Source organism: Neofelis nebulosa, chromosome 1 (assembly GCF_028018385.1).
Source record: "Neofelis nebulosa isolate mNeoNeb1 chromosome 1, mNeoNeb1.pri, whole genome shotgun sequence".
In the NCBI taxonomy this organism is placed as follows: domain Eukaryota; kingdom Metazoa; phylum Chordata; class Mammalia; order Carnivora; family Felidae; genus Neofelis; species Neofelis nebulosa.
The window spans coordinates 158,603,360-158,618,844 of record NC_080782.1 but is presented as its reverse complement, the minus strand read 5'-3'; the positions used below and the strand labels follow the sequence as shown (position 1 = coordinate 158,618,844).

Genomic DNA, 15,485 nt, shown 5'->3' with positions numbered 1-15,485 from the left:
GTACCTGATAGTATCCAAATCGCTGGTGGCAGCCCCGCCAGCAACTCCTAGGTCACGAAAAGGACATAGAAAGTCTTCCATATAACATTCCACAGGGGCTTAAACCAAGCCCTCTTCTAGGGACCACTCTTTCCCAAAGCAGGGCAGATGGCACGGGTTGTTCCCAAGTGAAGTGGGTTTCTTGGCAGAGCTTTGCCAAAGTTCATTTTTTTCCCTTTTTCCACTCTCTCGGTGTCTCCAGGAAGCGTGTGATTTCCACTGAATGCCCAAGGCCTTGGACGCTGTGGTAGTCACTCCATTGTCACTCTGAATTATTAGCGGCAGTCCAAACCTAGAAATGATCTCGCTTAAAAGCATTTTGACAACTCCCAAGGCCTTCTCTGAACAGCAGGGAGGAACCTCAACCCCATTGATAAAGGTGTCTGCAGATACAAGCAAACCCCGAGAATTTCCCATTGTTCTTTGCATTCCGGGAAAGGCTGCCTGCCGGTCTTCCCCAGGTTTGGGGCCTCTCAGTTGTATACCCTTAAGAACTTGTGGGCACCCAGTCTTAGGATTGTTTTTAGCACAAGCGTTGCCTTTTGTAGCATTTCGCTGAAATCGGAGCCCGCAGTATACTTCTGGATCCACTGGAGAGTGGCATCTTTCCCATAAAGGGTGCTTCGAAGAATGTGGCTAATTATTTCTTTCATCAGATGCTCTAGGGTAAGGATTCATTCTATTTCCAGCCGGTGTCAATGCCAGCACGGTGTCCAAACCCCCACTCCTTACTTAACTCCTCTTTGGTCCTCCAAGGGACGTTGGGGTTGATATGTAGTTAAGTCTATCTTTGGCACTAAAGCTCTTCCAGAGGGTCTTGGAGTCTTCGACGGGCTGCCAGCATGGTTCCCTTGGGCAGTCGGTCCACTTTGTGGCATCTTCCGCAGCAGACGATAGCTGATGGGTCACCACTGCACCCAGCTCTTCCTTGTCTTTGACCCGTGAAACTGTCCCCATCCGTGAACACGTCCATGTCTGGGTGATCCGATGGCAGCTTGTCCAGTCGGGAAGGCTGCGATCAGCTTGTTCAGCTATCCGTGTGTCTCTGGTGATCTTTCTGAGTGGTCCTTAGATCACCGGGGCACTTTTCTGTCACGTGTACCTCGGGTGGTCTGGCTTCGGTTTGCGGGGCTTCAGGGAAAAGCAGTTTTCGTTCTCAGTGCTTCCAGTCAACACAGTGGGAGAAAACTGGAAACCTTAGTTTGGAGAGTCAGGGTCAGACATTCAAGGAAACCAGAAGAATTCAGGACCCAGCCCAGGTGTATAGACAACCAACAAACCCTCAAAGACGGTTCATCGGAACTATGATCTTACATTTTCACAGGTGTGTTACTGGAACAATCTCTCTCTCTGAAACCACCCTCATCTCCACCAAAGATCGCCAAATTAGGACACATTTGTTTGTAAAACTGTCCAGTTGGAGCTGGGCCTGTTTACACAAGCGCCATCACAACGGTGATTGGTCATATAGGTGTTTGGTTTTTTCAATCTGCTTCGCTGGAACTTTTCGTAAGGAATGTCAGATTGAACTTTGAACAGCCTTGTCAGGCTCAAGAAGCCACTGGCCACCAGCCTTTGCCTGCCATACCTATAGATGTGGGTGGCTCCCTGTCTTCTCGAGATCCCCCAAATACCCTGAGGTTCCTGCACCTGCCAGGAAGTGACAACCTTCCTTATTCACCTGGTAGGGCTGCTGGAAACTTTGTAAGCAAGGTACGAGGCAAGTTTTCCAAGGGGCTTCATTGGCTCGGCAAAGTCAACCTTAATTAGTTCCTTAAAGCTCTCTGATTGTAGCTGAGACTAGGCATATCTCCCTCAACTGTGACATTCCAGTCAAAGCCTTGGCAATATGACCAATGTTTCCAGTGGCGTCCTGTTGCAAGGAGAACGGATTTGTATCGAACTTCTGCAAATAAATTCACTGCCATGAAAATACGAGAATACTCCCTGAGAGTTTTGAATTCTGGTGGTACCAGGTAGGGAGAAAGGGATAAATGTTTCCTATCTGTTTATGAAGAAATTATTTACCAAATGTCTACCAAATGTCATAGGCAGATTAAATTTAGAAGAGCAAACATTAGAGGACCAGCAATGTTTACACAAGTGTCTGTTTGAAAGCAGTTTCCCCATTAGTTCTGGGAATTCTTACTAAGCTTAGCTTTATGATCCTGAAGGGATCAGAGAGCTGTATTTGTCAATGCAGTGCAGCTGGCAAGGAGATACTGTGACACACGATACTTCAGTAGTTCGTATTACAAGCGATGACGCTATACCAGGACATATCAAAACCTTAGGAATCTTATAAAATCTCTAGGACACTTAGAGCAATCACCCATACAACAAACCCTAAGAAGGTTCCTCATCGCTTATTTGATGATGCCTCCCATGTCCTTTGACACACCAGGGAATAAGCCTAATTCGTCAAAAAGACTTCCATTCACAAGCTGGGTTTTTGGAAGTTGGTGAAATACCAGAAGGTTTCAAAACACGTGCCTAAATAGGATTACAGATCGTTACAAAACGGGATACTTATTTAGCCAGGATGGCAAGAAGAGATTCTCAAGGTAAATGCAGACAGCAAGGTAAATGGAGCTGTGAGCAAACCTTAGCTCTCTTAACACTGAGCAGATTCAACTTTCTTAAGTAAGCAAAGACCTAACAAAGACAAGACATAGAAACTTTGTTTTTGTAGGCAGATTAAAGGTAAAGAAAAACCTCTGTTGATAATTTAGACCCATCATCTAAGAAGCCTCTGTCACATTAAAAGCGAGAAAACCCAAATTCCAGTCTTATACTGCTGTAATTTGGATATTAAAACTCATTCGTTGCAACAAGATGAATTTTTATTTTTATTTATTTATTTTTTTAATTTTTTTTCAACGTTTTTTTATTTATTTTTGGGACAGAGAGAGACAGAGCATGAACAGGGGAGGGGCAGAGAGAGAAGGAGACACAGAATCGGAAACAGGCTCCAGGCTCCGAGCCATCAGCCCAGAGCCCGACGCGGGGCTCGAACTCAGGGACCGCAAGATCGTGACCTGGCTGAAGTCGGATGCTTAACTGACTGCGCCACGCAGGCGCCCCAAGATGAATTTTTAAAAAGACATGCAGTCCCTTCTTTCTTCCTCCGTGTCACCTCCCACGTTGATACATACTTATTTGGACAAGGACATCCAGGGCACTGCATGGGTCTGAGTTCTTGTGACGGGTGTTGGGATGTGCTGACCAGAATCTCTGGCAGGAACCAAGGTCTCCCAGCCATAGCAATGCTGCCTACAGCCTTCGACGCTCAGACATCATCAGGGATTGCCGTGACTGTACACAGCGGCCTTGCCAAGGGCATTACCCGCTGCCCAGGTGGTCACATCCAAAGACGCTTACGAAGAGCCAGCCCCTTTCGCCTAAGGTTGGATGCTTCCGAAGGGCAGTCCAACTTTCGGGACTGCTCAGAGAGTCGGCTAAGGCTTCCGTTGAAGTGTCACTGCTCAGCTTCTGCCTGACATCGTTCTCTGCCTCCCCCTTCTCTTCCCCGGGGGTCGATCGCTGCCCTCATAAACTTGTTTCTTACATGCGAAGCTCCAGAATCTCGTTCCCAACCATGCATAGCATTTCTTTCGAAAGATTCCCTTCTTGCAAACCTTCTGCAATTTTCCCTTTCACATTCCTTCAGATTTTGTCCTACGTTTTCCCCTCTTTATTTTTTTTTAAATTTTGTTTGAGAGAGAGCACAAGCAGGGGAGGGGGGGAGAGAGAGAGACACAGAGAGACACTCAGAGAGAGAATCTCAAGCAGGCTCCACTTGGAGCCTGACACGGGGCTCAATCCCACAACTCTGGGATTATGACTTACGTAGAGGTCAGGAGTGGGATGCTCAACAGACTGAGCCACCCAGGTACCCCAAGTTTTCCCTCTTTGAATAACCAGTCTCACTTTCATTAAATACAGAATTTTTTCGCTTATTTTTTCAAGTAGGCTTAATTACATTTATTAAAATTATTTACATCTGTCTGTCTGTCCTTCGCTTGCCCATAAAGCTTCAGAAGCCATTGGACAGGGCTCTAACGTCTTTTTCTTTTCCATCACATTTTGTGACAGTCACAACGCCAACAGCTGGTTTGACTTACGGTAAACACAAGCAGAGTGAAACTATCATATTTAATGTTGGCAATTCTAAAGACTTATGTCCATTTGAACTGAAACGAACAACGTTACATTAGCTTTCATACCAAATATTATCCAAGATCACTTGAACTTGAAAGACACCTGGGGTTAGTTTCTATCTTTCTGAGTTTTAGAACGCCCAGTTCTTTGTTTTCTTTTAATTGTTTTAATGTTTATTTACTTTTGAGAGAGAGAGAGAGAGAGACAGAGCGTGAATGGGGGAGGATTAGAGAGAGAGGGAGACACAAATCTCAAGCAGGCTCCAGGCTCTGAGCCCTCAGCACAGAGCCCTATGTGGGGCACGAACCCACAGACCACAAGATCATGACCTGAGCTGAAGTCAGACGCTTAACCGACCGAGCCACCCAGGCGCCCCTAGAACACCCAGTTCTTACAAGCACTTGCCTTCAAACCAGCTAAGTAGAGCACTTTTACAAATTAATTTTCACAACCACCACCCGGAGGTAGAGAAACTATCTCACATTTACAACATACATAGACACACGTACCATTCCACAAACAGGGTGCAAGCAAAACCTTAAAGGCCCAGTTGCCTAATATCTCCCTTTTCCAAAACACAGCTAAGTGCAAGATGGTCTTACCATTTATGGATCCCTTCATTGGTCGTCTTTCTCAGGAGTCTGATGAATATTGTGGTGGAGCAGAGTTGCCAAAAACAAACGATGGCCTCGTTTGGGAGACTCCAGCCCATAGGGCTGGATGTGCAGATAGATTGTCCTTTCCCAGCGTCCAACGAGGACATGGCTTGTTGTATTCACAGATGCCCAAAGCAGTCAAAGCAGCTGACAGACCAGTTGAAGCCCAGGTTACCTCCGTGAATTTTCCCCTCCCCACCCCACCCCCTGCCCCGCTTCAGCTGTGTCCAGTCTGCGGTGTGGCCCATCCGTTGTGGACGGAGGCTCTCAGAAGAGGTCCATAGATGTTCAGCCTGATTCTGGAGACACTACTGGTCCTGGTCCTCTCTTTCCACAGACAAGAGAAAGGTCTCTTTTGTCGTTGAGAAAATAACTCATGTGGCTGGATATTTTAGAAAACTCCTCTGGTGACTGTCTGGAAGGTGGCCCAGAGATATTTAGGGTGCATCAAAGCAATGCCGGCCTGATAGAATTAGTTAGGAAGTGTTCTTTCTCCTGAAGTTTTTGGAAGAGTTTGAGAAGATTGGTGTCAATTCTTCCAATGTTTGGTAGAACTCACCAGTGAGGCTGTCAGATCCGGGGCTTTTTTTTGTCAGGTGGTCTTCGATTACAGCCTCAATCTCCTCCCTAGTTATGTACGAATCTCTTCCGATTTTCTCTTTCTTTGTGATTTAGTCTTGGTAGGTTTCCTAGGTCTAGAGATTTGTCCATTGTATCTGGATTCTCCAATGAGCTGGAATACACTTGTTGATAGCACTCTAACCCTTTCTACGTCTGTAAGGACTAGAAAGACCCTCTGTTTCATGTATCTCTGCTCTAATCTTTATTATTTCCTTCCCTTTGCTACCTTTGGCTTTTTCTAGTTTCTTAAGTTGCACGTCTATGGTGTTGATTTAAGATCTGTCTTGATGTTTACTGTGAGCGTTTACAGCTATAAATTTCCCCCTCACCACTGCTTTGTTGTTTTCCAGGAGTTTTGACGCGTCGTGTTTCATTTCCCTTCACCTCTACGTATTTTCGCATTCCACTGTGATTTCTTCTTGGACACATTGGTTCTTTGAGAGTGTGTTTTCAGTTTTCACAGCTTTTTAAATTTTCCACTCTTCCTTCTGTTACCGATTTCTGACTTCATCTTCTTGTGGTTGGAAAAGATACTTTGTGTGATAGCTATCTTGTAAAATCTACTGAGACTTAACTCGTGACCTAATGCAAAGTCTGTCTCAGAGAAGGTCCCTCGTGCCGTTATTGTTGGGTGGGGTCCCATGCCCGTCTGTTAGATCTGGCTGGGCTATCGTGTTCTTCAAATCCTCTGTGTCCTTACTTACCTTCTGTCTGGTTGTTCTGTCCATTATCGACAGTGGGATATTGAAGGCTCCAATGATTATTATAGAACTATTTTTCCCTTCAGTTCTGTCGATAATGGCCTCTCATTATGTGTGTAAATGTTTATCATTTTTTCTTCTTGCTGTACTGAACCTCTTAATTCATATAAAATGTCCTTCTTTGTCTCTTGTAACATTTTCTGATTTAACGTCTGTTTTGTCTGGTATTATTACAGCCACTCCACCCTTTCTTTTGGTTACTATTTGCATGGATTATCTTTTTCCTTCCTTTCATGTTCAACTTTTTTGTGTCTTTGGATCTGAGTCCCTTGTAGGTAACACATAGTTGGATCCTATGTTTTTATCCATTTCACTAATCTGTTTAATCTGCTTACATTTAAAGTCATCACTGATAAGGAAGGAATTCCTTCTGTGGTTTGCTCTTTGTTTTCTATATGCCTTAATTGCTTTCGGTCTCAAATTTTCTGCATGACTATCTTCTTTTGCATTTAGTTGATTTTTTTTGTAGTGAAACATTTTAATTCCCTTCTCATTTCCTTTTGTGTATGTTCTGTGGCGTGTGTGTGTGTGTGTGTGTGTGTGTGTGGTTGTGTGTGGTTACCGTGGGATTGCTTTTAACATCGTAAAGTTACAACATTGTAATGTCAATTTATACCAGCTTAACCTCAATAACACATGAAAACTCAGCTACTTTACAGCCCTGACCCCACCTTCTTTCAGTTGTTAATGTCACAAAATTACATCTTTATGCATCTTGTGTCCAAAAGCATAGATGAATAATTAGGTTTTTAAATATATCAGTCTCTTAACATAGAGAACCAAAAGTAGAGCTACAGACCAAAGTCATAACAGTACTAGCGTTCATAATTGTCTGTCTGCTTACTTTTACCGGAGATTATTTCTTCAGAAGGCTTTGAGTTACTTGTTCAGTGCCCTTTCATCTCAACCTGAAGGACCCCCTTCACTGCAGGGCCGGTCTAGTCATCAGGGCAAGGCTTTCAGCTTTGGTTGATCTGGGAATGTCTTCATTTCTTCCTCATTTTTGAAGGACAGTTTTCCCAAATGTAGGATTCTTGGTTCACAGCTTTTTTCCTTCAATGCTTTCAACACATCAACCCATGCCTTCTAGCCTCCAAGGTTTCTGATGAGAAATCTCCTCACAACCTTATCAGTGAAAATATGATGAAAAGCAATGTTCCTCTGAGCTTTATAGATGTTAATAATGAGCCTTATCGTGTTTTACACAACACAACGTTTCCTTATACGTTGTAGCACCATTTTGAGACCAGGAACTGAGTGTTTTAAGTGTAGACATTACGAGGTCTATACAAGCCAAAATTACAGTTTTCTAAACTTGAAGTGAAAAGGCCACTGAACCATCTTATAGATTTTGATTTCTAACAAAGTAAATATCAATCTTGAAAAGCCCACACAAACAAACAAAAAGCCCATTGGGGGTCTTTTTTTTTTTTATTGAGTAAAGGGGTTTTGGGAGTAAAAAGTGAGGAAACCACTGTGGTCTCAGACATCCCCAGCCATGATTGCATAATTGGACCCTTTCTTGCTGTGCCCTCACAAAGCCCCATGGTGAAGTCATGGCAAGACCTGTCTATATAAGACCCTGGCTCGGCTGGGTGTTTGGTCTTTACAGCCCAGGAAGCTTTGGTGACCTGTCGGCCTTTGACCCTAGCTAGTTTGATTTCGACTTCTCTTTTTTTCATTTTGTTTATTGTTTTTTTATTTTCATTTTTCTTTTTTCTCTACTCCTTTTCTCTCCCAATTTTTTTTGCCTTTTTCTGTTTTTACTTTTTTCTTTTTTTTTCTCCTTTTTTAGTTTTTCTTTTTCTCAATTTTTCTTCGTTTCCTCCCTTCATTTTCTTTGTGTGTGTGTGTGTGTGTGTGAGTGTGTGTGTGCACATGTGTGTGTGCGCGTGTGTGTTTTTCATTTGTTTTTTTTTGTGTTAGCGTTTTAGTACAGTTAGTATAGTTCATATTGTTAGTATAGTTCATATTGTTAGTATAGTTCATGTTGTTAGTATAGTTCATAAGCATAGTATTGTTAGTATTGTTAGTATTTTGTAGGTTGGTATTGTTGGTTAGCATAGTCCGTGTAATTAGCATTATTTAGCGTTAGTATAGTTAGTTGGTCACCATGCTTCAGGGGCGTAAGGCCATTACCACTGGTGAGGAGGACTTCTGTATTTACGAGATCCCCGAGATCACCAGTGAGGGCAGCGTCCCCCCCAGGAAGCAGTCTGATGTGACGTTCATCAAGAAAACCCAGAAGGACCCCGCTGGCCTCCAGGGACTTTGTCGTGAAGCCCAGAATATGAAGACCTCAAGTCACCCAAGTGTTGTCAAGTCACTTGAGGTGATCAACACCAAGGAAACGTTGGTTCTCCTTTCAGAATACGTAAGCAGAGACAACCTGCGTGACGATTTTACGCACCATGGCCAAGTGACGGAGGAGGTTCCAGACACATTCTGCCGGCTGTTATCGGTGGTGGAGTACTGCCACCAACAAGGTATGATAGGCGGGTATCTGAAGCTGGAGACACTGCTTTTTGGCAAGAAGCTGAAGGTAAAACGCACGGGGGTTGGACTGAGCATCCAGTTTGCTGGCTACAAACTCCACACTTTCTGGGACAGCCCCCCTTATTCTGCCCCGCGACTCTTCCTGCAGCAAAGGGAGGACACCCCTTCTGCAAATGCTTGGAACCTGGGGGTGGTTTGGTACTGCTTGGCCACCGGGTTGGAGCCGTTTGAGGGGCAAGTCTTCTGGGACGCGGAACGAAATATCGAAAACAGGGAGCACAGTGCTCTGGTTTTCATGTCCCTGGAGAGTGAAAACATGTGGTACACGTTGACAACTATCCAGCCCACGATCAGCACACCAACCACAGTCCGCTGCTGGAGCTCCCTCGCAACCTGTTCCAGCACAGGCCTGTCCTCAGAGCGGAGTAGTCTGACCTCCGAAGGGACCAGCATAGGGACCACGATTAGCGGGCCCAGATGCAACTTGCCAGCCACAAACTCCGACACCAGCAGTGAATACAGGCAGCCAGGGAGGATGTCCCTAGAGCCAAAAAATCAGGTTCTCAAACCTCTCAATAAATTAAAAAATGTATTTAAAAAAAATAACAAAATACAACCCCAAAAAAATGCCAATAAATGAGAGCCATGAGAGCCACGTGTCCGTGCCTTTATTTTATTTTGTTTTTTAACTTTAAAGGAACTTAAATGTTTGTTCTGAAAGAGAAGGGACAGTGCGAGTGGGGGAGGGACAGAGAGAGAATCCCAAGTCTACTCTGTGCTATAAGCTCGGAGCCCGAGACGTGCGGCTCCAGCTCACAAAACTGTGAGATGGCGACCTGAGCAAGACCAAGAGTGGGACGCTTGAGCCACTGAGGCCCACCCAGGAGCCCTGTCCCTGCGTTTTAAGTGCAGGGAACGATGCTGAGCTCCAGGAAGCCCGGGGACATGGCACAGGAGATTGGCCAGGGCGACGGGTGGGACCAGATCCAGAACAGCTTCACAGGCTGGAGGAGTGTCGGTGGGCTAGTGACCTGCTGGATGTGGAGTTGTAGGAAGCACAAGGTGGAGGTGGTGAAGTTTTGGAGTGATGGGGGGTTCGTGGGTCTGGAGCCGATGGCCAAGGAAGAATTCGTGAAGAAGTCTTTGGTGCAAAAAGGTGATTGTATTAAAGCACGGGGACAGGTCCATGGGCAGGGAGAGCTGCACTGGCGTCGTGACGGGTAGCTCATTATATACCCTCAGGTTGGGAGGGGGTTAGGGAGAGAGCCAGACTTACTCTAGGACTCAAGGTTCCAGGACCTTGAGGGGCTAGCTGTTGCCAGGAAAACGCCATTTCTTGCCGTTTAATGAAACCTCAGCCATGAGACCCTTTAGATGGATCTGGGCAGGCCATAAGCGTGGAGGATGATTGCCAGCATATATGTTGCGGGGGTTGAGATGAAGTAGATTTGCAGGGTCCTCGAGGTTGGGATCATGTGAAGCTAAGGTTCTCTTTTGCCCCCACCAAAATGTCATACTGTCAGGCAGCTGAGCTCCTAGAGGGAGGTCACTCTGCCTGATTCATGGACTTGTGAATGGGCTGCAGGCAGTAAGGGAATTTAAGTTTTCATTTGCCTTAGTTTCCCACATGACCACGGCAAGCATTTAAACCCCTTTCTTTTGTTCTTGGGGAGCCAGGAGTGTCCAAGGACTAACACACACATTCCACCTGGGAGGGACGGTGCCAGCCTGGATTTAGCCCTGAGCCTGCCTTATGCTCCCTCCTCATATCCCCCTGCCCCCTGAGCAGTTTTGACCCTGGAATCTTTAGGGTTGCTGCAGGCGGAAGGTCTCATCTTCTGTAGCTTCTTTCTGCTGAGCAAGGGCATAGAGTTGTCCCCACCTATCTCGGTCAATATGGGTCAGTCAGGGAACATAGAGGGGAGTTATAAAAGGCAGAGGCAGCTGAATCCACCGTGGGCAATGTGTATGAACCTCCTTGAGTAAAAAGGATCGTGTGTTGGCTTGAAGTGATTGCAGTGATGGAGTCTTGGTACCAGGCAGAGAGACATGGGAGAAAAAGCAGAACAGAATGAGAACCACTAGAAAGATCAGCCCAAGTGGAAGTCCTTTGGTAGCTGACGCACCTCCTCCAGTCCAGTTTAACCAATCATTACAGGAAAGGGATTGTTTAAAGTGCCAAGTTGGAGTACTCATGTCAGTGAGAAATCCAGAAATGTTTCTGTGGTCATCTGGAATGTACACACTGCATTTTGTTTTGATGAGAGTACAAGTTACACCTTGTGCAGCAGTTAGCACATAGGCCGTTCTATTTTGTAGAACTGTTTTCTGCATTCGAGTTATGTTCATATTTAACAGTATAATGGTATGTTGAGAGTCATTTAAGTCCTTAACTGTGTAACAGGTGATGTATGTACAGCCATCCTGTAGACTCTGTTTGGTTCAGTAAGCAATCAGCTAATTAATCAGAGGTACTCTTCTGGAACTGAGAAAAACAGGGGTGACTGGTTAGAGCAAATCACAAACTTAGTGTTTCCCAGTGCTGCCAGTGAGATGTTAGATGTCGGGCGGGAAGCATCCTCAGAGGAGAGTGGGAAGAGGCAGCAGGAATGAGGTTGGTCTTTCTGGTTTGTACCTCAAATATCTGTGGTGGTCCTTTTGAATGGCCCATTGTAAGAAGGACTTGTTAGTAGAACTTGGGGAAAGAGAATGAAAAAGAAAGAATGAAAAAGAAAGTTGCCATCATCATAAGAGGTGTGAACAAGTGTTCCACAGGTTCACAGGAAGAAGAAGGCACATTCGTGTGCTCATGGATTTCCTGCGAAAGGGGGTACAGGTTTCATTTAGATACGGGAGCCCGTGAAAAATGCCCCTGTAACTTGACTGCAGCCCTTTTATTTTGGAGTCAAATCCCCTGTTGTATTCGACTTTCCATCCTTTGAATAAACCAGGTCTTTTTGGGTTTCTATGGGGTAGGTTTCTAGTAACTGTCAGATCAGGTTTAGGAGGGACATGTTTGCATGCTTAGAGATTTATGAATTAACCCAGCCTCAAGTGAAGGATGAATAAACCACTAGCCTCTTTGTCTATTGATAGGTGAATCCATCCCATCTTCCAGTCATTTAAATCATATACCCATGGGGTTATTATTCCCGCAGAATAACAAGCAAGAAGATTGTCCATACCTGTGCTACTGTGACAAAGTTTACCTCGAGTTGTCTAGCTTAGGCAAACAACAAACTTTTAAAGACAATCATAACTAGGATTTACCATCCCTAACGATGCGTTCTTGAAACATAGTTTGTCTCTGTAAAAACCCTCATTTCCAGAGATGGCCAAATCGAGACTAATTCGCTCGTAGGACAAGTCCAGCTTTAACAACCTTGGCCCAATTGTTTCCATAAGTTCAGCAAGAATAGCGATGGATCATAAGGATCTTTTCAAGTCTGCTCTGCCAGAACCTTTTATCAGGAATCTCCAGACTGAACTTTTTGTAGCCTCTCCGGGCCAGAGGCCACAGTTACTTGCCACAGTTACTTGTGTCAGACAGGCCTGCAGTATCTGTGGAATTGGGCGAATTCCTCTTCACGAAGTCCCCGAGATATCCTGAGGTTCCTGCACCTGCCAGGAAGTGACATTCTTGACTCACCTGGGGAGGCTACTGGGAACTCTGGAAGCAAGGTATCGGGTCAACATTTCCAAGGGGCTGTATGGCTCCATGTTTCCCAAAGTCAACCTTGGTCCCTTGGAGCTACACGCTCACACCTCTGAGTCTGTGCATGGCTCTCAAATAGGACGTCCCAGTCAAAGCCTTGGTAAAAATAACCAGTATTTCCAATGGTGTCCCATTCCAAGGACTTAACGCAAATGAGTACGATTGTCACGAGAGAAAGGATACTCACTGGGAGTGTGTGAATGTCAGAGGGTTTAGGTAGAGAGAAAAGATAAACGCTTCCGCTCACAAAGGAATGCTTGATGACATTTCTGTAGATCATAGCTATCTTAAGAGGAAGTTTCCTTCACCAGAAAGAGCAAACATCGGAAAACCAGCAGTGTCTCTGACAAGAGTCCCAAAACTCTGATCTTCCTCAGTTCGTTCAGTCCCACGTTCCCAACTCTTGTTCAGTTTGATTGCGTCTTTTTCATTCTGAACTCTGGACATTCTTACCCGTTTTCATGTTCATCTTAAAGACATCAAATACCCGTGTTTGTCCACAGAGCCCTTTTTCCGAATTGAGAGGTCCTTAAGGATGCAGCTGACGAGGAAACTCAGTTATTTCTGCGACACATAACACTTCAATAATCGGACTATCAACTGACGACCTTATGCCAAAACACTGAAAACTTTAGGAATCGCGTGTAGAGTGGGGGTAGTTGCAACATTTACCCGTGAAGTACAGCCCAAGGTTTACCATCATTTGATAGAGCTTTTCTGAGTAACTTAACATACCAAATGAAAAGGCCTACCTGGTCAGAAAGGCTTCATTTACAATTGAAATCTTGGGAAAGTCTGCTAAAACCTTAGAAGGTTATGAAGCCTGTCCCAAATAGGATTGCAGGTCATTACAAACCTTACAACTTTATTTATTCAACCAAGGTTGAAGGTGGCAATGAGAGATCCTACAGGCAAACGTGTAGCATCATAGAGCTGTTAGCAAAGCCTAGCTCCTTTACCAAGGACACATTTTCACTTGAGGTCATCAGAGACCTGATCTTTAGAAAGCTTTGGTTCTCCTGGCAGACAACTGAGAAAATGAACCTTGTTTCCCAAGCAGACAAACCTTATGTTTAGGAATCAATGCTTGAGCACTTGGTCCTATTTGGAAAAAAAAAAAACACCTAGATGTCCAATGAACTTCATCTCCTTTGTCATGCAGACTTGAAAGAAAACTTTAAAGTTTCAGGTTACTGAGGCGCCTGGGTGGCTCAGTGGGTTGAGCTTCGGACTTGGGCTCAGGGCATGACCTCCCGGTCCGTGAGTTCGAGCCTCATGTCAGGCTCTGCGCTGACAGCTCGGAGCCCGGAGCCTGCTTCGGACTCTGTGCCTCCCTCTCTCTCTAGCCCTCCCCCGTTTGCTCTCTTTCAAAAGTGCATAAATGTTAAAAAAAAACAAAAACAAAAAAACAGCAACAACGAAACCTTAAAGTTTCATGTTACCAAAGACTTTGAAAGCTATCTTAACCTGTGACAACTTTGAACCAGGCACAACTAACCATTATTTTAAGTCATCTTTGTGCTAACAAATTGCAACCGAGATAAAATGAGCTTCTCTGACGTTTGGTAAACCTTGGTAGAAAAAACATTTTCTATTTAATGCTGATAAGTCTAAAGACAGGTCCGCCAAACTTAGGTGAGTTTCAACACTGAATTGTTTCACCTGCGTCCACTTAAAAAAAGAAAATCCGTTTGTTCTCCCGGGATGCCAGTGGGGAGGGATCTGGGGCGGGTGGTCCCAGGGGTGCTCTGGGCTCCTTGACCTGGAGGGTAGGAGAAGGAGCCGGCGGGGCCCGAGGCACTGAGGATGGGATAGGAACCAGGTACTCAGGCCACACCCAAGGTGGTGCAGAAACAGGAGGAGGGGGAGGGGAAGGCAGAAGAGGTGAGGTGCCAGCAGAAGGCAGACAAGGACAATTTCCTGGTTCCAACCTCATCAGCTCTGTCAGAGGCACAGATGCCATGTTTTCTGTTCCCCCAAAGTGGAAATGGGCGATCTGGGTCAGGCCAGAGAAGAGGGGAAAACAAATGGAGTTTTAGCAGCTGCTCGGGAATATTCCTTCAAGTCCCCGTCCCAAGGAAGACTAAGCACACGTGGCTCTAATCATAGCTGTGAAGCCGGGAAATAAATGAGGGAGAAGCCCTCACATCTAGTAGGAGGAGGAACAGAGAGAAAGGGTCCGCGTCCCCTTTGTCAGGGATGGCCTGTGTTTCCTCCCTTAACCTGGGTTCTCTTAGGAGGAAGGAGGCCTGTTGAGACAATTATCATCCGGTATATCAGGAGGGAGTTTCCTGACCTGGTTCCTGAGCACGTTCCCCAAGGGGCCCCAGGGTCCGGGTAGCCATGAAGGCCTGGAGGTGGGTACCTCTGTCCGTTTACTAAGGCCACACAGTGTTATAGGATCAGTCCTTTCTGCATTTTGCAAGCCCAGTTGTTGCCAGTGGGTTACAAAGGCATCCCAAGGGAGAATCTTTGGAGACTGAGGAGAAGCCCCCATGCTCCTCCCAGAGAGAAAAGTCGAAAGAAAAGAGAGAGAGGCTCCGTTGCCGCTGACCGTGCCCCCGACTCCTGGGTGGCACCCCATGCACACGGTATGTCAGAGCTTCCTGGTGCCCCAGGCGTCCCTCGAATAAAATCTCCATGGCCACCAACTGGCCGGCTAAGGGCTCCTGAAGGAGGGATGCTAGCATCCCCCCACTTCCCCATTGCATTCTAGACTGCAGACGGGAGCCTGGCGAATGGACCGAAATACCTTACCCCGAAGGCCGTGCCTGAAAAGGGCCCTGATGGTCATGTCCTGATTCCCTGGTCTTTGAAGAGCGTTCCACAGAGGCCAGGCTCCAGGTTCTTGAAGAACCTGCTGTTTGTAACCCACGGAAAACACTAGAAAAGTTTCACAAGGGGGAATCAATTGCCCAGTTTTGTAATTTCAGTAGTAGTTAGTAGAGGACATTGACAGAAAGCAGCACAGGTGGAAATCCATCATGGTCCAAGTGACAGTCCCACCCATAGAGTCTTCACAAGCAACTCCCCTAG

At 45.7% G+C, this 15,485-nt stretch overlaps 2 protein-coding genes across 2 annotated transcripts in view; both read left to right on the top strand.

Annotated features, from left to right (window-relative positions):
* Window positions 1-7,159: 7,159 nt before the first annotated feature.
* The window catches only part of LOC131518845 (MAP/microtubule affinity-regulating kinase 3-like), a 51,186-nt gene continuing 42,860 nt past the window's right edge, over window positions 7,160-15,485 (top strand). Inside the window, exon 1 of the mRNA XM_058741285.1 lies at window positions 7,160-8,230. The gene's annotated coding sequence lies outside the window, so the exon portion shown is untranslated. The remainder of the gene's footprint in view (window positions 8,231-15,485) is intronic.
* Window positions 8,138-9,386, top strand: LOC131518839 (serine/threonine-protein kinase MARK2-like). The gene is made up of 2 exons (XM_058741264.1): window positions 8,138-8,234; window positions 8,272-9,386. The coding sequence occupies exon 2, from the start codon at window positions 8,352-8,354 to the stop codon at window positions 9,372-9,374; it is 1,023 nt and encodes a 340-aa protein (XP_058597247.1). The 5' UTR covers window positions 8,138-8,234; window positions 8,272-8,351; the 3' UTR covers window positions 9,375-9,386.

Bases quoted from the DNA above. Each gene is read 5' to 3' on its own strand.
- LOC131518839 (XM_058741264.1), top strand. From the start codon at position 8,352: ATGCTTCAGGGGCGTAAGGCCATTACCACTGGTGAGGAGGACTTCTGT.